Source organism: Neomonachus schauinslandi, chromosome 3 (assembly GCF_002201575.2).
Source record: "Neomonachus schauinslandi chromosome 3, ASM220157v2, whole genome shotgun sequence".
NCBI classification, from domain to species: Eukaryota; Metazoa; Chordata; class Mammalia; order Carnivora; family Phocidae; genus Neomonachus; species Neomonachus schauinslandi.
This window is the reverse complement of record NC_058405.1, coordinates 132,219,672-132,246,585: the sequence shown is the minus strand read 5'-3', so window position 1 is coordinate 132,246,585 and position 26,914 is coordinate 132,219,672. Positions and strand designations below refer to the sequence as shown.

At 40.0% G+C, this 26,914-nt stretch overlaps 1 protein-coding gene across 1 annotated transcript in view; it reads right to left on the bottom strand.

Annotated features, from left to right (window-relative positions):
• The window catches only part of MYO3B (myosin IIIB), a 389,493-nt gene that overhangs the window by 65,259 nt on the left and 297,320 nt on the right, over positions 1–26,914 (bottom strand). The window contains exons 30-31 of the mRNA XM_044913613.1: positions 15,797–15,857; positions 14,767–14,866 (exon numbers count right to left, since the gene is read on the bottom strand). Of these exons, the coding sequence (XP_044769548.1) occupies positions 14,767–14,866; positions 15,797–15,857 (161 nt within the window). The remainder of the gene's footprint in view (positions 1–14,766; positions 14,867–15,796; positions 15,858–26,914) is intronic.

The window sequence follows — 26,914 nt, the reverse complement described above, 5'->3', positions numbered from 1 at the left end:
CATTTCTCGGCCTTCTAGACTCTACCAGAAATAGCTTCATTTTGTTTGCACAAACTTTCTCCACAAGACACTTGAATATGTGCTTTGGAATTTTACAGCCATCTCTTGTAAGTGGCCTTTTTCTTGCCTGCAGGCCTTGACATTCCATGAAGGAGCTGAGGCTAACTCTCATCATTCAGGAGGGAATATCTGATTCATAGGACTTGAGAATTCCCAAGTTCAGAAACAAGCATGAAACAATGTCCTGGGCATATGTGCCTCAGATGATTAAATTCTACCTAGGATACTCTGGTTTCTCTTCAGATTGTATAAATCTTTCGCCTTTTAAATTCTACCTAGGATAATTACTACTAATTGTCTATTCAACTTCCATTCTTTCCTGTTTCTTTTGCAACAGAACCCTTATATCATATGGGGCACAATGTGATCAACTATGTTTTCCAGCTTCTCTTGTAGATAAAGGAGGCCCATGAGATGTAAACAGAAGTCACTGGGTAGGGCTTCTAGGAAAATTCTTTTTGCCCTTTTGCAAAGAAAGTAGCCATGATGATTGGATCTCTAACAGTCTTCTTGGGATCATGAAAGAAAAGGCAGGGGAGTTGCAGAGGCTTGGCCTCGCCTAACATTCTTGATCTTCTGAACCAATGCCAGAAACTGCCTACCCTCCCTGGACTTGTGGTGACATAAAGAAAGTAAACATTTGTCTATCTAAGTCACTGTATTTCAGTGTCTGTTTATTAAAGCAGAGAACAACTCCTAACTGATGCACTATTTTAAAAAAATCTTCCAGATAAGTATTTTTCATTTCTATGGGAGATGGTGTGAACTTTATATTAGGAATTAAAGTTATATTGGGTCCTTTTTTTTTTTTTTTTGAGGGGGATGCAGAGTCACAGATGGAGAGAGAGAATCTTAAGCAGGCTCCGCATCCAGCACGTGGAGCCCGATGCAGGGCCCGATCTCACAACCCTGAGATCATGACCTGAGCCCAAATCAGGAGTTGGACACTTAACCGACTGAGCCACCCAGGCACCTCTATATTGGGTCCTTTTAAGTGATGTAGCATTCCTTCCTTACAGATCCATTTTCCATCCATTTCCATCATCTTCTCTGCCCCAGAAGCTGATCTGTATGGACTACTCTGGCTTCCCAGTGATTTGGCCACTAGAGAGCCCTAGCAAGAAATCAGAGGGAAGGAAGACAGTGAGGAAAGAAAGAAAATATTCTCTTATTTCCCAGCTCCCTCTCTCTGGTGTTGTCTTGTGTTGAATATGTCCTTTGCTGAAAGTCATCTCTCTTCTCAAGGCCCCCCTCCTCACGTGGCCCTCTCCTTCTGGGTTCCAGATGCCACACCCTTTCTTTGCCCCTTTAGGTATGTATGTGTGGTAACAGCTCTATTCCTGCCCATAACCTCTTAGTTTAATCTCTTTAATTAAACAACACCCAATTTATCCTAATTTGTTCTGTCCAATACATTCCTTGTTTTATACACATATGCACACGCACACACACATATATTCTAGGATTTAAGGAAAGGCCATAGGCCCATACCTGCCAGCCTCCATGTCAAGGTAAAGAGCATCAACTGTAATAACAGGATGGGCAGGAAAACACTTTCAAGGGGTGAGGAGACTTAAGGGAAGTTTGTAAAATGTTCAAGTGGGGATCACAATCAAATCCTGAAAAACACTTCTTAAATTTAGCAGAGACTGCAATCATTTTACTGGTGGTGGGGAAGATGATAAATATCTGTCAATGCACAGAACTTCATTTTTCACCCCTGGCATCTTCTCATTATAGAATCCTGTAACTTTAGGGAATTCAGGCATGACTTGGTTCAACCTACTCATCTTTCTGTGAGGGCTAATTTACTGCCTAAAACCAAATCCAAATGCCTTACCTCTAGACATTCAGTCAGGCTTGTTGTTATTTGGAGGTTTTATGAGTTTTGTGGGTTTTTTCCCCCTGTATTCTGATTCTTCTCTAAAGTCTACATAGTTATAATACAGCCTTTAATAAAAGAAAAATTAAAGACCATTTTAAATCTCCAAAACACAACATATGAGATTCTGGGGACCATTATTGTTCTTATTAAAATTAATAGCCTAAAAAGTCCTAGGGTAGCATCTAAGTTCAGGTTGATATTAATGAGAATCAGGAAAAAACTGCTTTCAAGGAGAGCAACAATACAACTATATGTTGCGCATAAGTTATCTGAGCATTTAAAAGTGGCTCAGAAGACATTAACCCCGCTTTGCAGGGAGTTCAAAGTAAAGTGTTAAATGATTTTATCTCAATTTTTATTTCCAACTTTCATTCTAGAATTTTCTTAAGAATCCTCCTTCTTGGGCGCCTGGGTGGCTCAGTTGGTTAAGCGACTGCCTTCGGCTCAGGTCATGATCCTGGAGTCCCTGGATCGAGTCCCGCATCAGGCTCCCTGCTCGGCGGGGTGCCTGCTTCTCCCTCTGACCCTCCCCCCTCTCATGTGCTCTCTCTCTCTCAAATAAATAAATAAAATCTTTAAAAAAAAAAAAAAGAATCCTCCTTCTTAGGGGTGCCTGGGTGGCTCAGTCGGTTAAGCATCTGCCTTGGGCTCAGGTCATGATCCCAGGGTCCTGGGATTGAGTCCTGCATTGAGCACTGCATCAGGTTACCAGCTCAGTGGGGAGCCTGCTTCTCCCTCTCCCTCTGCCCCTCCCCCTATTGTGCTTTCTCGTTCTCTCTCAAAAGTTCTCTCTCATATAAATAAATGAAATCTAAAAAAAAATCCTCCTTCTCTATTAAATATGAAAAACTGAGCAATAGATAAGCAATATTTTTTTGATAAAAAAAGGGCTAAGATGATGGAGAAATAAACACAGGACTCAATGTTTTAGTCTTTTCAAGAATTTGGAGGTTTTTAATTTTTTAAAAGGGATGAAATTTTTTCTTTATTAATGAAGAAGGAAAAAACTATAGTAACCTGCCTTGGCATTTCTGAGAAGCCATAGCCCTATCCTTTTTAGATGCACCTGCATCTTCTAGTCTAGACCCAAGGCCTTAGATTCTGGCACAAAACTTTCCTGAATGAAGCCATGGCTTTTAAGGGTCATTTGATGAATTATAGAGCCAAAGAACTCAAATAGAAGTCTGAGAAAGCCAAAGCAATCTACAAATGTTTGAAGAACTACCATATATTAAAAGAAGTAGTCTTTTTTTTTTTTTTGTTCAGTTATTGGGAAGAAAAAAGAAACCCCTCTATTAAGGTTTCTAACCATGAAATTGATAGTCTTCAAAATTAGCCAATTCCTCTCACTAGTATAGAGATTCTTAACCAGGGATAGAACCATGATAGAACATGAAGGTGTTCAAAGAGTCCTTGAAATTATATACAACATATTTCTAGGGTCAGAGTACATGGATTCCATTAGCTTCTCCAAGAGGCTCATGATGTAAGAAGGTCTGCAAAAAACTGTATGAAACCATCCTGGTTGACCATTTGTCAGAAGTGCTGAAGAGACAATAATCACTCTAAGGTCAATGTTTATAATTTGCTGGTTACAGATCATGTAAGCAAAGCCTTTACGCAGCGTGTGTTCCAACCTCTAATCACTCAGCAGTTATTTACAGGTGTCCCTTATGCTCATTTGGGTTGATGTGCTCAGAGTGATAGGTTAAAGGGAGCATCTATTCTAACTCCCTAAGGGGAGAGACAACGGGATGTACTTTTTTCCAGTGTCTCCCCACAGTGTTAAATAGAAACTGTGACATGAAGTGGGGGTTCCATCAATGGACGGATTAAGAGGATGTAGTCTAGAGCAAGGCATGACCAGCCCAAAAGAGATGAGAAGAGCTCTGGTCCCCAGGTGGCAACCCAAGTTGAAAATCAGAAGGCAGAGTACAAGTGTGATGCTGTGAGCTGAACTCCCCTGAGCATGGGTAAATAGAGCAGTGAAGGACAAATGGAATGGACACTTTGTAATTTGATCCTTGGAGATTTGGAGTGGATCCTTGGATGTTCTGTCCCCCACCCACACCCCAAACATTCAGGACCTTGTGTAATGAGTTAGCATATGAAGTGTCCTTTGGAGGACAAATCAGTTAAGAACAGAAACAAGTCTAGAGCTCTTTGCACTTATCTGATTTCTGCATAAATGCAGAGTTTGACATTTAAAGTTGGTGTGTGCCCATTGGGAGAGCCCAGCCATTGTGTCCAGGCATAAAAACTTCTCCTTTGAAATTAGGATAGTATGTAAACTCATCCCTTAAGACCTTTGTAGATCTCTTGCATTTGTTTCTTGGACCTGTTTGAATTTGTTCTTTTAAATAGGCTGCTCAGAGAAAATACTTGGCACCGATTTAATGAAAAGGGATATCATTAATTTCTTCCTTTAAAAAGGAAGGGTCCCTTTGGGAACACTGAGTCTTCATGTATATGTCAGACAAACCCAGCCTAATGTCTAGGTAGACTGGCTGTTCTAATTGCTCACTGCTAAGCAGCTGAATAGACCCTTTTGGACAGTGAAGAAAGGAAACGGAGATCTGAGTTGGTGGGAGGGGTATAGTCCTTATACCACTTAGGTGGATTAATGAAACAGAACTCCTCCCATTACACAAATTGCCAGACCCAGAAAATACCAACAAATTAGTCCCACTCTTCTTAAATGCAGTAAAGGTTCAAGGTGATAAACTCTTGAGACTTGTGGTGACATCGAGGAAAAACCAAAAGCGGTTTATAGAAATCTTAGCATACTCCGTAAGTCTTGACAATTTGAAAGGAAAGGAGTTGTTAACTTGGAAATTGCTACTTTCAGAAGTGATTCTCATTTGAGGGGTAAGAAATCACAGCAGCAGCTAAATGTTTATTAAGTGCTTACCTTGTGCCAGCTCTATTCTCATGAGTTAAACTGATAATCTGGAGTCTTACTTTTGTTGTTGTTGTTGGTTGTTGTTGTTGTTTTAGATTTTTATTTATTTGAGAGAGAGAGAGAGAATACAAACGGGGGAGCGGCAGGCAGAGGGGAGAGGGAAAAGTAGGCTCCCCACTGAGCAAGGAGCCTGAAACGGGGCTCCATCCCAGGACCCTGGGATCATAACCTGAGCTGAAGGCAGACGCTTAACCGACTGAGCCACCCAGGTGCCCCTGGAGTCTTATTTTTGAGGGACAAGTCCTGACTTGGAGTTCCCTCAAAGTTGCCAGAGCATCACACACATATAAAACACACACATACACACACACACATGTGCACAAATTCTTAGGAATGTGGATCAGAGACCAAGGAAGTTCAGGCTAATCAAAGGGTTAAATACCAGCAAAGTCCTGGAAAGACAGGCAAAATATAGGACCGGAAAGGTTTGGGGCTAGTGGTGGGCATTGCTCAGAAAAGTCTAGTTTAGGATAGAATGCAGACTTGAAGCAGCGGAAGAGAAAGTCACTGTGAATTGTTCTTGCTTGGAAGTAAATTGTGGACTCATTTAATGTCAGTTGTTTATCTTGAATTTTTCCTTCCTGTCATTACCCCAACTTCATCTTTATAGTTCAAAAAGAAATATATCTATTCTTTAAAAAAAATAACAAGTAATTTTAATGTAAATCTGACAGCAGTCCAAGCTAAACAGATACCTAAACCTAATGCCAATAGTCCCCGAGGCATGGTTTTATGTCCCTTATTTTGCCTGCTTGCCTCTGCACCTAACCAGGATAGAGCCCATGAAATCGTATACCCTGACCAACACACAAACAATCAAATAGCTTGGGCATAAAGTAACAGACTTCACAGTCTACTGCTGCCCATAGAGCTAACTGTTCAACCCCTTGAGCTTTCTATTTTCCCCTGTTCCTTTGTAGAACAAAGAGGAAAATACATGTGAGAAGCTAAAATGGTTGTCCAAAGAACCATCAAGAATAGTCTCGGCCATGAGATCTTGCCATTTGCAACGACGTGGATGGAACTGGAGGGTATTATCTTGAGTGAAATAAGTCAAACAGAGAAAGACATGTATCATATGACCTCACTGATATGAGGAATTCTTAATCGCAGGAAACAAACTGAGGGTTGCTGGAGTGGGGGGTGGGGTGGGAGGGATGGGGTGACTGGGTGATAGACACTGGGGAGGGTATGTGCTCTGGTAAGCGCTGTGAATTGTGCAAGACTGTTGAATCTCAGATCTGTACTTCTGAAACAAATAATGCAATATATGTCAAGAAAAAAAAAAAGAAGATAGTAGGAAGGGAAAAATGAAGGGGGGGAAATCGGAGGGGGAGACGAACCGTGGGAGACTATGGACTCTGAAAAACAAACTGAGGGTTCTAGAGGGGAGAGGGGTGGGAGGATGGGTTAGCCTGGTGGTGGGTATTGAGGAGGGCACATTCTGCATGGAGCACTGGGTGTTATGCACAAACAGTGAATCATGGAACACTTCATCTAAAACTAATGATGTAATGTATGGGGATTAACATAAGAATAAAAAAAAAAAAAAAAAAGAATAGTCTCGGCCATGAGAGTGGTCCAGAGGCACCATTTCCTTGATTTCTCCCTAGAACCCAGCTCTGTATTGACCAACTGGGACTCAGTTTCCTCATCTGTAAAATAAGAGGGTTGAGGAGAAATATTTCAAAGGCTTCTATAATTCCAGATCCAGATAAGTCAGGCCATAGAAACTTGGTAGAGAACTTACCCAAAGAAAAATGAAATATTCCCATGAATAAGAAACAGAACCCCATGCAGGAGCAAACTTCTGTTGAATGCTTACTATATGCCAAGTACTGTGTGAAGCACTATACATGCATATCCCATGTTATAGGTATTTTTATTATTCCTATTTTACAGATGACAAGAAAGAGGCACAGAGAGGTTAAGTAATGTGCCCAAAGTCACAAAGCTGTTCGAGTGGCAGGGCTGAGATGTCCATTTAAGCCTGCTTGACTCCAAAGCCTGCTGTGCTATATGCCGAGAGTGTGGGACCACCATCCGTGGACATCTTTTTTATAAGAGCTCTAAACTGGAAGCAACCCATATACCCAGTGACAGAAGACTGGATTCATAAAGTAGGATACTCTACAGCAATGAAAATAAACAAGTTAATCTTAAAAAATGTAATGTTAAGGAAAAAAAAAAGAAGAAAAAGCTAAAACCCAAAGAATACATGCTGTGTGATTCTAGTTATGCAAAGTTTAAAAACAGGCAAAATGGAACTATGATATTTAGGATGCATACTTAGGAAGAAAATGAGAGTCATCATCAGGAAAGGGTGTGCAGAACATTTCTGAGGTGTGGGCAAGTTCTTTTTGAGATCTCAGTTGTAGTTATGTGGGGGCTTCCTTTATAATAATTCCTTACACTTACACTGTCCATCTCTGTTTTAAATGTTTTTTTTTCTGTAGGCATGTTACATTTCAGAATTTTAAAAAATACAAAAACAAGAACAACCAAAATCTCCTCTCTCTACCCTGTGAGCTTTTCCTGGTGTGGAAAGGGAACAGAGGGCTGGAACACCTTTCTCCCCTCTTTGCCTGGCTGATTCTTGGTCCTCCCCCCTCCCCCACTTTGGTTTAAGCCTATCTGGCCCTTCTCCACTCCTCTGAGACCCAGTATCCTTGTTGGAGCTCAGATCCAGTGCTCACTCTTATTAACACCTCAGTCAAAGGAGACTTGATTTTGGAGTTACTTGTCCATTTCCCTCTTGGAATGTAAACTTCACATGGACAAGCCTGGATCCTAAAGAAGGAAAGATGTCTCAGGCCAGTGGAAGCCAAAAAGAGGAGGGATTCAGAGTACCAGAGACTACCCATACGCGAGGGCATAAGAGAGGCCTCGAAGTCTTGTGTGTGGCATTCCATAATGGCATCAGATGCAGGCCAAAGGCCTAGCAGCCTTCCCTCCATATAGGGTTTGGTTTCACCTTAAGAGGTGAATGGACAAATAATCCACACAATGGATAAACATCCACACAAGAGTATTTTCAGCAATAAAAAGAAATGGACTATCAAGCCCTGCAAGACATGGAAGAGCTCAAATGCATACTGCTAACTGAAAGAAGGCAATTTGAAGAAGCTGTGCACTGTATTATTCCAAGTATATTTCCATTTGGAAAAGGGACATTTTGTAAACAGTAAAAGAACAAAACCAACCAAACAAAAAACAACAACTCCCACCCTCACCCCCCCAAATAGAGGCTGCTACGAGTTTAGGGTGGGGGGGAGGGAGGGAGAAATAGGTAGAGCCACAAGGGATTTTTAGGCAAGTGAAACTACTCTGTATGATACTGCAGTGGTGGATACATGTCAATACATTTGTCAAAACTCAGATTGTGCAACACAAAGAGTAAGCCCTAATATGAATTCTGGACTTTAGTTAATAACATATCAATATTGGCTCATCATTGTAACAACTGAGCCACAATAATGCAAGATGTTAATAATAGGGGAAACTTGGGGGGAGGGGAAGACATAAGAGGGTATATGAGAATTCCTCACTTTGTTCAATTTTCTGAAAATCACAAACTACTAAAAAAAAAATTATATGAATTCAAAAAAAAAAATGTATTACTCCTAATCTTGAAAAACAAGCAAAAGTAAAAAGAAAAACCACTCCACTCCTCACTCCTACCACTATACAACTGTATGTTTAATTTTAAAGTTGAAAAGAATCCTTTAAAATAAAACAAACGAGGCAGCCAAGGTTAACAGGGTAGTCTATAGAGTATGTGCTGTTCCAAATACATCAAGTAGAAAAGAATTTAAAAATAAAATTCCTCTCAGCACGTTTTATAGCCATGCCCTCAGCATCCCATTCTGGAAGCCAAGTACCCTAACTCGCCTCACACACCCCGCCTCGTGTTGTTTGGCAGCTGTGCTCCTGATGTCCTGGGTCAACGCCAGAACCTCACTTGGCATCTGCAAAAAGTGCATCTTGACCTGACACACTCGGGAAAGCACCGGAAAAGTTCCTGCTGAACTTTCCTCGGATATGTTTGCAGTCACAGTCTAAGCAGAAATAATGGCCCCAAACTATGCAACTTCATAACGTGCTTTAATGAGTTGCAGGAATGAGAACAGACTGTCACAAGGCCTTCCGTGAGCCATGTGGCCTTAGGAATGGTGGCTGACAATTGACCTCCTGGGCTGTGGCCACTTCTCCTCCAGCCTCAACTCCTCAGGCAGGGTCAGGATCTTGCTGCCTCAGCGGGTGGTGGTGCTGACCTCTGTGGACTGTGTCCCTTCTCCTTATCCTCCAGATCCCCAAATTTCAGGGAAAATGGGGTGCTAAAATGAATGTTCTCCTCTTGGTAGTTAACCTACAAAGTTCCTCCTAAAAGTCACAGTTTTGGACAGAAGCCTCTGTTGGGGTAAACGGCCACGACAGCCAGCCAGCACTCCGCTCACATTCTCCAGAATTACAAAATAAAGCTGAACAAAAACAAAACAACCCCAAATCCAGATCTGGTAAAAACAAGAAGTCTTTTAAGCAGAAGAAGAAAGGTATCTGATTAACATAAATCAGGCTAAATTAGAAATGAAGTTTGGGATTCGGAGAGCTATAATCTCCTCTCTTCTTTCTCCTTCCATCCTCTACCCTCATGCCCACAAGCCTCCAACCGTGCAATCCTTATGCTGGCCTTACCTAAATTCTTTTGCAAAAAACCAGAACATAAACATTATGGTGATGACATATACATTAGAGATCCGTGCAAATATTCAGATCTGGGGTGGTTTAGAGCAATCTTGTGTTAAGAGAAGCTGGCAAAGCCTGGCAGGGTTTATAAAATAGAAATATTTTTTAAAAGCAATAATTCCTAATAATTTTAGAAACTAAGACACTTTATAAAAATCTGGAACACTCCCCTCCTCCTCCTCTACAGCCAAGTTACAAATAACTGTAACTTTGTTCTTGACAACTTCCTGAGAATTTAATGAGGCCACTTGAGATAAATAAGGACACTGGTGTATTCCCAAACCTGCTTTGGAAAATAACAGCAAAGACCAAGATATTAGAAATACATTACATTCTCTAAGTGTCTTATTTCACTTCCTGGCCTGCAGTTGATATACAGTGGGTGCTCAGTAAGTGTTTGTTGAATGAATAGAAAACCATACATATATAGTTCACTTTTTCTGACTCAGTGTAGTATTGCAGAGATAGGGGACGCCTAGAGCAGTGGTTCCCAAAGGGCAGTCCCCAGACCAGCAGTGTGGTGTCAGCTGGGAATTTGATAAAAACACAAATTCCCCCTCTCCTCTACCCCAAATCAGAGACTATGGAATGACAGTGATTTTGATGCACACTGAAGTTTGAGCACCACTCATCAAAAAAGATCCTTTAACATGGAGGTGGTTTTTTCCACTTCCCATGCTAATGGAATAAGAATTCTATGCCTGTAATTCCTTTACTATCTCACTGAGAAAAGTCCTGAGACAGGCTTTAACCAGTCTCACTGATGAGGGTTTACGGTGAATTCTGTGGCACCTGGGCAAGAAGGAAAGATGTCTCAGGCCAGTGGAAGCCAAAAAGAGGAGGGATTGAGAGTACCAGAGACTACCCATACGCGAGGGCATAAGAGAGGCCTCGAAGTCTTGTGTGTGGCATTCCATAATGGCATCAGATGCAGGCCAAAGGCCTAGCAGCCTTCCCTCCATATAGGGTTTGGTTTCCGTGTGCTTTCCCAATAGGGATTATGTTGCCTTTGAGACTCCGTTGTAGGAACATGCTCTCTTGGTCAAATGGATGACATCTGAGCCCTTTATGGTCACAGTGCTTGCTATTTGGCAAGCTGCTTGTAACCCCTTCCAAACACAGGCAGGCAGTGTGAGGCAATTCTGTCACATGGATCTAAGGCTTTGCCTTGCCTGAAACAGTGATCTAATTAAAAAAACAGTTCCTCCCCAAATCAAGTTCAACTTCTAGTATTTTAATAGGGTGACCAACTTGTCCCCATTTGCCTGGGACTGTCCTGGTGTTAGCACTGAAAATCCCACATCTTGGAAAACCCTTCAGTTCTAGGAAAATGGAGATGTTTGGTCAACCTAAGGATTAAGAGTTCCAAGGATAAAACAGAGCCCAAGTTTGCTTTCTGATAGCTGAACCAATGCCAAAATCAGTAAGAGTTAGCAATGAGCAACAAGAAAGAAAAATAATGAAGGAGATGGCATTAGACTGGGAAGAAGTGTGGGGTGGACAGGCCATGAAAGATCTCAAATCAGATCACTAAACCTGACATCAGACACCCCCTGAGGGCTCTACCACAGCCCAACACAGTGCACTGCCAACCGTCTCCTTTGGGAGGCCAGTGCAATTCCACTCGCTCCTCAGCTCCCTACAAATGTGCCATGCTCCAGCTTTAAGACCCAATGGAGTTAAAGTGCAATGTAGCAAGTGCAATGACCTTCTGACCTTCAAAAAGAAATATGGGGGCACCTGGCTGGCTCAGTTGGTAGAGCATGCGGCTCTTGATCTCAGGGTCATGAGTTCAAGCCCCACACTAGGTGTAGAGCTTACTTAAAAAAAATTTAAAAAAGAAATATGAATAATTTGTATTGCTTGTAGATGAGAAGATAACCAAGGGCAGACCTACCTCACTTAGGTGAGGTATCACAGGAAAGGGTAGGTGGTCCCATTTCACAACGGTCTCTAGGATTCTCTCTGCATTACGGCCCAGTGTGATAATTGTTAATGATCATGTATTGAGACACTAAAGAATTGTGTTCGTTACACTTAGTATGAAAGGGAGTCATAGGTTTCAGAAGGTTTCAGCTGTCTGGAAAATGAAACTTACCCAGAATATCTCATTCACTGATGAGGTCTGTAGTCTATCCTCAACCCACGGGCTGGAGTAATCATTTTAAAACACAACTCAGGTCATGTCACTCCCGTGCTGAAAATGCTCAGCACTCTGCATTTCACTGAGTTTATACCCTTACTATTGTGGGCCTCAGAGCAACAATACTGGCACCACCTGGAAGCTTATCAGAGTTACAGAATCTTCAGAGCCACCCAGACCTACTGAATCAGAATCTTCATATGAACTAGATCCCTGGGGTGCTTGTTAAGTCATTAAGAAGTACGGACCTCGGGCACCTGACTGGCTTAGTCGGTAGAGCATGCGATTCTTTTTATTTTGTTTTATTTTTTATTTCTTTTAAGCAGGCTCCATGCCCAGCACAGAGCCCAGTGTGGGGCTTGAACTCAAGACCTGAGCTGAGATCAAGAGCTGGACACTCAACTGACTGAGCCGCCCAGGCACCCCAAGCATGGAACCCTTGATCTCAGGGATGTGAGTTCAAGCCACATGTTGGGGGTAGAGATGACTTAATAAATAAAAGTTGAGAAAAAAAAAAAGAAGAAGAAGAAGTGCTGACCTGTATCATCTGGCTCCTCACCTCCTGCCATTCTTCTTGCTCTCCCAGATCCTATCACATCGGCTTCTTTCTACTCCTCACCTATTCCATGCAGGCTCTCCCCTCAGGGCCTTTGCCATACATATTCCCTTTGCCTGGAATGCTATTCTCCCAAATACTGCATGGCTAATTAGTTCACCACTTTCAAGCCTTCTCAATGAAACCAACCCCAACCACCCCACTTAAAAGTGCAACCATCCCCCAATCACTTTGCAACTAATCCAAGCAGTGAAATTATTTAGACTGATAGGCATATATCCAGACCTTATCTGATTTACTGTTTAAAAATGTATCCTTTAGACATTTGTCCTTATATTTATTTATTCATCTATTTACTCAACAATTGTTAATACTTACTAAGTGCCAGGAACTCTCCTATTCTCAGACTTCTTGTACTGTTTTAAAAGACCAGTTTTGGGTTGGTTGTTTTAATTTCCAATTTGCACAGTCAGATACTTTTGTGAATACAATAAAAAGGAATTATAGTTGGCCCTTCAACAACACAGGGGTTGGGAGTGCTGACCTCTGCACAGTCAAAAATCCATGTCTAATTTTTTTTTTTAAAGATTTTATTTATTTATTTGACAGAGAAAGACACAGCAAGAGAGGGAACACAAACGGGGAGTGGGAGAGGGAGAAGCAGACTCCCTGCCAAGCAGGGAGCCCGATGCGGGACTCGATCCCGGGACTCCAGGATCATGACCTGAGCCGAAGGCAGTCACTTAACCAACTGAGCCACCCAGGCGCCCCATGTCTAATTTTTGATTCATCAAAAATGTAACTACTCATAGCCTACTGTTGACCTGAAACCTTACTGATAACATAAGCAGTTGATTAACACATATGATGTATGTTATATGTATTATATACTGTTCTCATACAGTAATACCTTTTTCTTAATTTTTTTCAGTATTTCTAAACTGTGCAGTTCATCTGAGAGTTTTTTCAAATTGTTGCAAATCTAAAAAAATTTTTCAAATTACTCATTTTACATGTGTAAGTACTGAGATAAGGAGCTGTTTCATAACTCAATTAACACTACACAGGAGAACAGAGATTTGAATCCAGGCAGGTCTCACTCCAGAATCTGTGCCTTTGGCTACTCAATCATACTTAAAATTTTTCTTTTTATGTGTATTTTAAAGTAGAATGCCAAAAGAGAACAAAGATCAGATGCGACAGATTGAAAATAAATAGCAAGATGGTAGATTTAAGCCAAAAAATCAATAATCACATTAAATATAAATGGTCTAAACAACCCAATTAAAAGGTAGAGATTGTCCATTTGGATAGAGACAAATGCCAACCAAATTCTTGCATAATGATTCTGCTCCACCACAGTCTTTTCCCTAAATTTTCCTCTTTTTTTGCACTACTCCTACCTCTCCTCATTGTGGCCTTATTCCTAAACACTATCTGCCTGTGTGGGAACACTGAACACTGTGGGGATAATATTCCCTTTGACAGATTTATTATTTTCTGCATACCCATTTAGAAGGTTCTGCTATAGTACAGTTGTCCTCTCTTGTCTCTTTCCAAGAGTTTAAGTTCCATACAGACTGAAGGTCCTAACACATTTGTTGTACATTTTCCACTTCATATTGTACTACTTTGTCACTGAAAAACAGGCTAAGAAGAAATTTGGAGAGACCTGAGAACCTACTGCATATTTCAGAAAAACAGATGAGGTTTACATTAAGTGTAATGTCAGTATTTTAAGTTGAAAAGGTTTCGTTCTTAGGAATGGTCCACACTGCTCTTAGTATCTTCTGGTTCATAAATATTTCTTACGATCATGCTTCTATTTTATCTTCCAGAAAGACACATAAGCTGCACCGGATAGCCACACATAAGCCCCCAAACTAACTTTCACCATATTCTGTAGCAAAGAATTTAGAAAATGGGCCATAAATAGCTATTTCCCAAAGCAGTGTGGCAAGATGTGTGTATTCTTGTTGAAAGAATGGTAGTGTTGCCAAAAGAGCAGAACTATTCTCTAAATCCATATTCTTTACTAAGCCCTAGATTTTGACCCAAAATGATCTGTTCCACTGAAAGCTGGTCAACTGTTTATCTTTGCTTTGACAAAATGAAATTATGAAGCCATTGCCTAATTTGAGGTTCTTAACAGGTAAAGGGAAATAATGGCCTTTGATATTCATTTTCTTCCCTCAGACAAGTAAACTTGAGTGGCATGAGAAGGCAGAAAATGGCTACCTTTAATACACATTTTGCTTCCAGCCTTTATGGTTGTACAAACCTGAACTTTTGCTAATGTTAGGTCATATTACTATCTGAGTCCCACCTTCTAGACAGTCCTGCCTAAACAACTCATCATAAAGTGCACAAGCACGCCAAAGGTAGAAGCAGCATGCAGTTCAAAATGTTCTTACCAGATTTTGCAGGGGCTCCTCTTGAGGGACTTGGTCCTGGGTGACCTGGGGCAGCATGGCATGTCTGAGAAGACAGCAGATCAGTCCCAGAAACGGAATGCTTCGGAAAGACCCAGTAAGAGAAACATTACTTTTATCTTCGGATGAAGTAGCCTTAAGGACATAGCCTCCATTTAACTAAGGGACCTTTAACTCTGATGATATGGGGAAGAAGCTAAGTATACTGGGGTCATGTGGTGAGTTGCCCCCGTCTTGCATGAGAATTGAGAGGAGGTCCTCTCCTTGGGGCAATTACTAGCGGAGTCTCAGCACCTTTTGCTTAATTCATTTATTTCTTCCTCTGAACAAGTTAACCTAGCCCCCTCTTAATTATAATCCAGAATATAAAAAATAGCTATGTGCTGATTTTCTCCTATACTTAATTTTTATCCCTAAGAAAGAAAAAAGAAAACCTATAGGAAGGTATTAATCTACTTAACATTTCTAAGTACATCATCCAAAGGATTTTGTTTTTTTAATCTTACATATGCTCAGCAGAGTTACTGGCAAAAACTGTACATTTTCTTCATTTCATCCTTTCAACATCAAATAGTAGGCAGCAAAAATTGGATCAGACTTCAAAGCCTGCTGTGGGCTCCAAGTCACAGAGAGACGCCTCCATTTCACATATTGAATTCGAGCAGGATATCAAAGTGCTACCAAAGAACCTCGGGTCCTTACTCAAAAAGAGGCTCTAACATCTGTAGAGAGTGGAGTGCACAGACAAATCACCTCAGGGAGCAGCTAGCATTTATTCTCAGCAGCAAATTTCCAGGCTTTTGATTCTCTCTTCACTGTACCTCCCTGTCTCTCTGCTGAACCAAAGTTCTTTAGCAAGCTGGGCTTTTGTCTCAAAGACTTCAAAATATCACTAACAGTTTCATGTTTGGATGACCTGACCAAGCAGCCACATATAGGCTTCCCAACCATCGACTTGGACAAGTCTGAAACAAAGATACACAGTCACTTCAGAATCAAGATGTCCAGCTACCTTATGTGAATGTCCTGCGGAGACATCACACCCTTTTGAAGAACACTGGGCTTGTGGATGCCTAAAAAGAAAACAGTCATTTTTTAAAGGCCTGAAGTCATGCTTAAGAACTTAAAGAGGATTGTTTTCCTCCAAAGAGGTATCAGAACATACTCTTACTAAGTTTCCATTGTTTCCTATTCTGGTCCTCGATTAAAAGGACATGGTCAACTTAAGAAAATGCATCCTACTAAGTGTTACTGCTATATTCACAGTCAGCCTGAGGTCCTAAGACAGAAGAAGCTACCCTTTTTAAAGTTGTCTGATACAAATTAGTTTACTATTAGGCTTTCACAGACTTTACCAAGAAGCCAACAAAACTGATGCCAAAGTTGTACTTCCCAGCCAGCACACGGTAAGCACATTAATTGTTAGATAATTCAAAATAGATTCTGTAGTCAAATAAGTATGGGAAATGCTGAGTTGTACATGGTTAAGAGGCTTCCTTACTTCAGGAATGATCTTTTACAATCACAATATTCATTTCTGGATTCCTAAAGGCAGGGGTTGGGGGTGGGTGCATAGTTTCTTAAACTAATTTGACCAAGCAACTTAAAAAATGATAACCTACTAACATCTATTAAAGTATTAATGTTTTATGGAGCAAAGTTTGGAAAAATCAATTGTGCTGTGTCCCCAATTTCTAGTAATTGAAACCCATTGTATAAAAGTGTGGTAATTATTACTTACTGTTAAAATACAAGTTGGCCCTTTCAGATGGACCCCAGCAAAGTGGAAAGCACTGATGAGGGGAAGAGAAATCTGGGTTCTAACTCCTGCTTCAAGACCCTGGTCTCTCTCTCTCCCTTTCTCTCTCTCTCTCTCACACACACGCATACACAGACTGGGGAAATTTCTATAGTATTCTGGTTTCAAGTTTTCCTTCTCTGTAAAATGAAGGGATTGAGATAAACTATTCCTAAGGTCTCTTCTGTTCTATATTAAAAATCTTATTCTTTATTTAAAATAAGAAATTCATTTCTGAATTTTCTGTGAACAGTTCATGGATAATACCACCAAAATGCATCCATATAGAGAGTATAAGCAATATCTCCATTTAAAAAATATAACATCAGTACCTGGGGAGAGGAGACTATAATGATACACTTATTTGTGTGCACATTTGTTTATCATATGTCTCCCACTATAGAATATAAGTTCCAAGAAGGCAGGGATCGGATTTGCTTTATTCTATACTCTACATCAGCACCTAATCCTAGGGTCTGGTATGTGGCAAAGTGCTCAATAAATATTTGACAAGTTGAATGAATAAAAGAATGACTAGTGGACCCCCCAAATATGAAGATCAGCAAGAATAACCTTAACATTAACATTAAATTAATGAGCTTTTATATAACACTTCATATTTTTTAAAATGCTTTTATATATCTAACAAAAATTTCACAACCGTTTGAACTAAGTGCTTTAATTGTCCCTATTATATAGATGAAGACACTGTAGTTCAGAGAGAGTAAGGGATTTGGCCAGGGATAGGTGAATATCTATTAGAGCTAAGACATTGACCCCTGTTGGTCTGACTTTAAATCCTCTGTCTTCCTCTGAAACTTGACACCCTCTATGCACTTTGGTTTCTGTGCATCAGGCCAATGAACTCATTCCCATCAGCCTAGGCAAGTCCCAATGGTTCTGGGACACCTAAAGGACAGATGGACTCTGAGGTCCTCCAGGAGTCCTGGTAAGGTTTGGAGACAATCTAAGGAAGAGAATTTAGCTGTCACATTACTATGGGTTCTCTAATTTCTACCCTATCTGCCCCAACATGGAAATGAAACCTCTTAAGAACTCTGCTCATTTACATGGCTTTGTAGGATCCAAAAGCCAGGGGCAGATATCTTCCTACTCTCCGCTGAGGGTCAGCTCAGCAGTTTGAGCCTCTCCTCATTCAAGCCTTTGGAATAATCTAAGGCAGCTCAATATAATGTTTATATGTATTACCTGGTTTTATAAAAGCGAAGGTGGGATGGGTAGTGTCCACAGGCAAATAGATTAGAAAATACCTGATTAAGCAAATACTTGATCAAAGCAGATTTCTTTGCCAAGAGGCTTTCCAGAACCTTTAAGTTTAATAACAAGCACAATGAAACCAAACTTGTGGGAAAAAATACACAGCATTTCCCAGATGTTATCTTAGAATGGCATCCTTCTCCCAGGGAGCATGTTAGAGGCCTACTGGTTCTTATAACATGCTTTAGGAAATTCTAATCTGAGCAGCCTTTATTTGAAACAAATTCCAATCTGCCTTAATGGGGCACCTAGGTGGCTCAGCCTAAGTGTCTGCCTTCGGCTCAGGTCATGATCCTGGGTCCTGGGATCGAGCCCCATGTCAGGTTCCCTGCTCAGTGGGGAGTCTGTTTCTCCCTCTCCCTCTGCCTCTCCCCCTTCCCCTCCCCTTGCTTGTGCATGTGCTCTCTCTCTCAAATAAATAAAATCTTTTAAAAAATGAAAATAAAAAATGGTGTAAGTTTTCTTCAAAAGTCTAACTGCTTCAACTCCTTAGCAGCAATTTATCAGATATGTTATCATTTGCTTCAAGGACTTGACACTGGCAGTCAATGATAATGTTCCATAAGCTGTCACTGCTGAAATAAGGAAAAGCACAATAATGAAAAATAACCAAAGCTTACTGCGTGCATACACTTTACCAGGCACCGGTGATACATGGTCATTTCATATAACACTTCCAACAGCTATGTGAATTGGTTATATTTTTTATACCCATTTTACAGGTGAGGGAATCAAGGATCAAGAAGCTAATGACTTGGTTCATGTCATAACTAGTACATAAATAGTGCACCATAATTTGACAAATACAACATCCATTCACAATGAAAACCCTCAACAAATTAGGTTGAGAGGGGACATACCTCAACATAATAAAAGGTTATATATATGAAAAACCCACAGCTAACATCATCCTCAGTGGGGAAAAACTGAGAGCCTTTCATCTAAGGTCAGGAACAATACAAGGATGTCCACTCTCACTACTTTTATTCAACATAGTACTGGAAGTCCTAGCCACAGCAATCAGACAACAAAGAAATAAAAGGCACCTAAACTGGAAAGAAAGAAGTAAAACCTTTCACTATTTGCAGATGACATGATACTACATATAGAAAACCTGAAAGATTCCACCTGCTAGAACTGATAAATGAATTCAGTGAAGTTGCAGGATACAAAATCAATGTTCAGAAATCTGTGACATTTCTATACACCACTAATGAAGCAGCAGAAAGAGAAATTAAGAAACCAATCCCATTTATAATTGTACCGAAAATAATAAGATACCTAGGAATAAACCTAACCAAAGAGGTGAAAGACCTATACTCTGAAAGTGAAGATAACACAAAGAAATGGAAAGACATTCTATGCTCATGGATTGGAAGAACAAATATTATTAAAGAACAAATATTGTTAAACAAAATGCCAACAGCATTTTCCACAGAACTAGAACAAACAATCCTAAATTTTGTATGGAACCACAAAAGACCCTGAATAACCAAAGCAATCTTGAAAAAGAAAAGCAAAGGTGGAGACATCATAACTCTGGATTTCAAGTTATATTGCAAAGCTATAGTGATCAAAACAGTATGGTACTGGCATAAAAACCAGACACAGAGACCGATGAAACAGAGTAGAAAACCCAGAAATGAACCCATAACTATATGATCAATTAATCTTTGACAAAGCAGGAAAGAGTATCCAACAGGAAAAGGACAATTTCTTCAACAAATGGTGTTGAGAAAACTGGACAGTAACATGTGGAAAAAAAAAGAAACTGGACTACTTTCTTACATCATACACAAAAATAAATTCAAAGTGGATTAAAGACCTAAATGTAAGACCTGGAACCATAAAAATCCTAGAAGAAAACAGAGGCAGTAACCTTTTTGACATTGGGCATAGCAACTTTTTTCTAGATATGTCTCTTGAGGCAAGAGAAATGAAATAAAAAATAAACTACTGAGACTACATCAAAATAAAAAGCTTTGCACAGCAAAGGAAACAATCAATAAAACTAAAAGGCAACTTATGGAATGGGAGAATATATCTGCAAATGACATATCCAATAAAGGGTTAGTATCCAAAATATATAAAGAACTTATACAAGTCAACACTCAAAAAACAAATAATCCAGTTAAAAATGGGCAGAAGACATGAACTGACATTTCTCCAAAGAAGACATCCAGATGGCCAACAGACACATGAAAAGATATTCATCATCATTTACCATCAGGGAAATGCAAGTCAAAACTACAATGAGATATCATCTCACACCTGTCAGAATGGCTACAATCTAAAACACAAGAAATAGCAAGTGTTGGAGAGGATGCAGAGAAAGGGGAACCCTCCTGCACTGATGGTGGGAATGCAAACTGGTGCAGCCACAGTGGAAAACAGTATGGAGGCTCCTCAAAAAGTTAAAAATAGAACTACTCTACAATCTAGCAATTGCACTACTGGGCATTTGCCCCCAAAATACAAAAACACAAATTCAAAGGGTTACATGCATCCCTATGTTTATTGTAGCATTATTTACAATAGTGAAATTATGGATGCACTTGTTCATCAACAGATAAATGGATAAAGACAATGTGGTATCTCTACACAAAGGAATATTACTCAGCCATAAAAAAGAAATGAAATCTTGCTATTCACAATGACATGGATGGAGCTAGAGAGTATAATGCTAAGCAAAATAAGTCCGAGAAAGAAATACCATATGATTTCACTCATATGTAGAATTCAAGAAACAAAACAAATGAGCAAAGGGAAAAAAAACAGAGAGGGAGAGAGAGAAGAAACAGACTCTTAACTATAGTGAACAAACTGATGGTTACCAGAGGGGAGGTGGGTGGGGGGATGGGAGAAATAGGTGATGGGGATTAAGGAGTGCACTTGTCTGATGAGCACTGGTGATGTATGGAATTGTTGAATCACTGTATTGTACACCAGAAACTAATACAACATTGTATATTAACTAACTGGAATTAAAATAAAAACTTTAAAAAATAGTGTAGCATAAAACCTGCTGACATAGAAAAGGAGACTCCAAAGGGAAATTATTGATTTAGGCAAGGATTATCAAGAGCTCATTAAACCTTCAGAGAAATGGTTGATAGTGAATGGGACAGTCATGTGATGCCAAAGCGCCTCTACACTGAGTCCTTCTTTCAGGGCACAAGGAGAGTAGGATAACAGTACATCTTAATCCAGCTCCAGTCTTAGCACCACTTATGCCCAGACAACATTGTCTTGTGATGCAAGGCAATATGAAATATTTGACATTTATATTTTTTGTTTCGGTCAAAAACATTTAGCTTGAATGTAATCAAAGCTTCCAATCTTCCAGTTTACCTAGAACACAGGGTATAGAGGGACAAGCTAAGACCCCTGCAAAGAATCAAGCAAACGAATACAGAAGGTGAGCTATAATTGGATCAATCGCTTAAAAAGTCAGAGCATGAGAAAGCAAGTATCATGTATTAAATGAGATTTAGGGATATAGTAACTCAATGCAAGATAACGACCTAAACTGGATCCCGGCTTGGACAAACAGGTGTAAAGAACAGTCTTAGGACAACTGGGCAATTTTGACTAAGAATTGGTATTAGGTGATATTAAGGAATTATTCATTCTATTTATTTTATTTTTTTAAGTAGGCTCCATGCCCAGTGTGGGCCTTGAACTCACAATCCCAAGAACAAGAGTTACATGTTCTACTGACTGAGCCAGTCAGGCGCCCCAGGAATTATTCATTTTTAAAGTGTGAGATTATTTTGAATCTGTAGGAAAATTAAAAAATGTCCTCAGCCTCCATTAGGAATCACATGCTAAATGGCAGAATCAGGGAATAGGAGGCAGGTGTCTGTCTACATATGATTCTCTGCGTATTCCAAGGGCTCCTCTAGCCTCTCAGAATCCATGAGAGGATTGCCTCCAAGGCTCGGCAGCTCTGTTGCTTTGCTGCAGTCAGTTTACTCAGCTGTGGGTTCTAGGGGAGACAGAAAAAGATTTCATTCCTCACTGACAGTGCTTCCGCTGGGCATCTGGCCTGAAAAAGCCCCTCCAGACGAAACATCGAATTCTTTCTTAAACCCTGGGAGCCCCATGTGACTGGATGAGGGGCTGGGTGCAGGCTGGCTCCCAAGTACTGGGCTGCTGAGAATGCCCCAGCATCTCTCTTCTACAGCAAGGATCCATGAGGCCAGCTGGCTTTGTCATGCTGGGCTGGCAGCACTCGGTGAAGTCACCACACTCTAAAACTGGGTCTCAGCTTTAACAGGCTCCAAAATTCAGTTTGCCAGTTCACTGAGGGGTGATGATCTTTTCAGAGTAGAGTTGTATTAACCAAACTCAGAAGAGTCATATTTGAAAAGTAGAATGTCAGTGTGTGGTTTTACAGTGCGTAGTATAATCTGGACCATACTCTCCCCTTCACTAGTTGGTTGAAATAATCTGGAGACAGATTTATGCATCAGAATTAAAACAAAGGAAGCAGAGTACTCTTTGAGCACTGATCAATCAATCTAGTCTTGTAACTGACCTTTTTCTACTTTAGGGTTAGAATCTAACTTTTTTCTTGGATGGGAGTAGAGACACACAGGTGACCTTCCATTTTATAAACTTCATTTAAATTTCTTTTTGCAGTTTTTATTAACTTTGATAAAAGTTGCAAAGATTATGTTTTATCTTTTATCAATCATAATCTTGCTTGTAGACAAATGAAGAAACCCATTAGTCATTCACACTTGAAAGCATGCTCTAATTCCAAAACAGGACAGGTTGCAGCTAATTCATTGTGGATTGATTTCTGTTAGCTTCCTGCTGTCTCTAGATTTGGGAGCAGTTCTCATTGTAAATTTGTGTCTTCCGTGGCAGCCTTGGGAGAAAGGCTAATTAGCATAACCAAGCAAATTTGTTCCTGCTTCTTTGATAGCTCTGAAAAACAAAAATCTGTTGTATACGGAGCTCTTAATAAGAAGTCAATTTCTTGTTCCCAAGCAGCTCCATCCCACGATCCTGAGATCACGATCTGAGCCGAAACCAATGCACCCTGCAAAAGATATGCTCAGATCAAGGTATTTTGATGTCCTAGGATCCCCATGAGTCTTGAGGGAGGCATATTTCAGATAAATAAGTCATACAACTTTCCTTATGGAAATTACCATGAAGGATGATGGAAAACACGAACATCTTTGCAAATGGTTTCAGTAAGTTCAGTAAATAAAGACATTTAAAACATGACATCAGAGAAAAGGACACTGTCCTTTGTAAAGGCTCCTGTGCTGACCTAAGTGTTAACAGGATTTCCAAACAAACTGGCCATTTAGTTCTTATATGCAACCTGAACATTGTGAGGGCTGAGGGTGTATATGGGGAACACTACCAGATCCGAATCTCCCCATATTGTCACTATGCATCTACTCTTCCCGGATCTGCATCAGCTAGGCATCTTCGTGTATTCTTCTTACTGCTTGTATTTATTTAAACAGCTTTGAAGGCACAGAGGATTGGAAGATAGGAAAATGTTCTACGAAGAACACAAATTATCAGCTTAAGTTTAAAGGTACCCAGAATGTGTAAGATAATGCATATTGTATTACAAAACTTAGAAAGCTAGGATTTCTAGAATGCTTTTCTGCTTTTTTTTTTTTAAAGATTTATTTATTTATTTATTTGAGAGAGAGAGAGAGAAAGAGACAGAGGGGAGGGGCAGGAGAGAGAAACTTTAGCAGACTCTGTGCTGAGTGCAGAGCCTGATGTGGGGTTCCATCCCACAATCCTGAGATCACGACCTGACCTGAAACCTAGAGTCAGATGCTCAATCGACTGAGCCACCCAGCGCCCCTAGCATGCTTTTGTTTTCTATTCACCACCACCACAACAAATCAGCATTTGCCAAGCCCCCACTGAACCTCCTCAGGGTTGTATTCATACTTCTGTGCTTTTGCCTGGAATGTCGTTTCTCTCTGGCCTACCTGGCCATTGCACCCTTACCCTTTAGCTTGGGTGTCAGCTCCTCAGAAGAGCCTCTTCTGCCCCATCCCCACACTGGCCACCTCTTCCACTCTGGGCAGAGTTGGAGGCTCCCTGGTACATTCTACAAAGCTACTGAGCATAACCACACTGAAAACTTGGTACTGTAATTAACTCATCTGGTGCCACATCCTGACCAATTAAAAGTGTCTGCAAATCATCTACTGAAGGTGAGCTTTATCAAATTTTGATTAAGGGAGGGAGAGCAAAGAACAAGCCACCTGGCTTTTGAAATATCAGAGCTGTTCCTACTGCTGTGTTCATCAGTTTTGTCTTTTCTTCTTTATATTTTAGTTGCTGAAAATGCCCCAAATTCCCAAAAGATCTGAATATTCACCAATCACTAATCAATGGAAGTGTAGTAATCTTTGACTTTCTACCCAAAGTAAATGACTAAGAGAACTAGTGGCAAAATGTTTCCTTTTTTTCTTTCTCTGATTAAAAAAGAATTTTTTTCTAATTAAAAAATAACATATATTCACTGTTGTACTATCTAAAACAGATATTAAAGGAGAAGAAAAAAAGATCAGGGATAATTTCCATACCCAGATATAACCACTGTTAATATCTTGGTGTATATCTTTTCAGATGTTTTTCTATACATATCATATACATTTTAAAAAAACAAAGGCTCATGATATATTTGCCATTTTAATTTACATTTGGTAGTTACAAGCATCTTTTGCTGTCTTTATGTGCAATATGCACATATGCAAGTGTGCATGTGTGTCAAATTTATGGCTGTATAGTATTATATTGGGTGATTATCATAAATGATTTAATCTCTTATTTTTGGATATTTAAGTTATTTCCAATTTTATGGAAATAATGGATCATGAATTATTCTGTGCATATAGTTATGAGTACTCATCCAATTATTTTCTTGGATGAATCTTAACTGAGGCAATTGGGTCAAAGGGTGAACAAATTCTTTGCCTGTTTTAAAGCTTTTGAATTATATCACCAAAATCTTCTCTAAAAGGCAACAAAAATTAACATTCATACCTGCAAAAGTATGAAAAAACCCACTTCCCGTCATATCATCAACACCAGGTTATTATCAGTCTTTTTAATCATTGCTTACCTCTTTGGCCAAAAAAACCGGTGGGGGGTACCTCATTATTAGCTTAACTGGGATACTTTAGGGATTTGTTGATTCTTAAAGAAGGAAAATATTCCTGGGCTTTGATATATAACATGAAGGAAATACAAAGAATACAGAAGAAGTGAAAACAAATAATAATCATGCAAAATAAGATCACCAGTATTGCAGGAAAAAAGAGAAACAAGAAAGAATGATCACAGCTTTTGTATTATTTGTTTTTCATTAGGTTTGGCCACTTGGTAACTCTTATAAAGATTTTGAAGCCATACCCTGTATCTCAGTATCCTGATCAGTATCACTGCTGAATAAGTTGAATATGCAAGTTATACTTAAATAGATGGGTGGGTATTTGTTTGTTCTTGGACACATAATTATTTTAAGTTTTAGAACATGGCTCAAGGACAAATTCATCAAAAGGGCTCAAAAAGCCCAATAAATGTTTTATAATGCCATTGCTCAAAGTTGGCACTATTAGTTAGATGTATGTACTTATGTTAATTTCCCAAGTCCCACTGAGTCCTTTAAATTTGATATTTGTTTGCCTCATAGCTTTTTCCCAACCATAAGCGCATACAGTCTTAATTTGCGAGTTCTTGTATTCTCTCTTTTTTTTTTCTCCTATACTACTTTATTGCAGGCAGTTGTCATGTGTCAAGTGTAAGGTAAGAGCAGTAGGCCTTTTTTCATTCTGCTGAGAATGATTGCCTTATTGGAAAAAAAGACATTCAACTAAGAGCCTTTAAAATAACCCATACTTAAAGTAACCCATAAAACTTACTTCAGTTCTTTGTCAGCAACCAAGGGAGCTTAAGAGAAAACCGGCCTCAGACCCAGGTATGGGATTCAGATGCAGTAGTGAGGAGGAACACCGTGACCAAAAGAAATGCACAGGCATAGGCTGAACACACTTTACGGTGCTGAGAATCTGACCAGATCATCTTGTTTAATCCTCGTGTCAGGGCTAGCAGCCTAGGTCCTACTAGGGTCCCCTTTTCACAGCTGAAGCTTGGGCCAATTGAACAACCTGCCTAGGTGGCATGCAGACATCCTGATCCAAACCCAGATCTGGTGGACACAGAGCCTGTGTTTTCAGCCTCCAGCACCTTTTTTTTTTTTTTTAACTGGACTCTTCCAGATAGTCATATAATCATATTTGGGATCTTTTTTTACAATTTTTTTATTGTTATGTTAATCACCATACATTATATCATTAGTTTTTGATGTAGTGTTCCATGATTCATTGGTTGTGCATAACACCCAGTGCTCCATGCAGAAGGTGCCCTCTTTAATACTCATCACCAGGTTAACCCATCTTCCCAACCCCCTCCCCTCTAGAACCCTCAGTTTGTTTCTCAGAGTCCATAGTCTCTCATGGTTCATCTCCCCCTCCGATTTCCCCCTTCATTCTTCCCCTCCTGCTATCTTTTTTTTTTTTTTTTAACATATATTGCATTATTTGTTTCAGAGGTACAGATCTGTGATTCAACAGTCTTGCACAATTCACAGCACTCACCATAGCACATACCCTCCCCAGTGTCTATCACCCAGCCACTCCATCCCTCCCACCCCACCCCCCACTCCAGCAACCCTCAGTTTGTTTCCTGAGATTAAGAATTCCTCATATCAGTGAGGTCATATGATACATGTCTTTCTGTTTGACTTATTTCGCTCAGCATAACACCCTCCAGTTCCATCCACGTCGTTGCAAATGGCAAGATCTCATTCCTTTTGATGGCTGCATAATATTCCATTGTATATATATACCACATCTTCTTTATCCATTCATCTGTCGATGGACATCTTGGCTCTTTCCACAGTTTGCCTGTTGTGGACACTGCTGCTATAAACATCGGGGTGCACGTACCCCTCCGGATCCCTACATTTGTATCTTTGGGGTAAATACCCAGTAGTGCAAT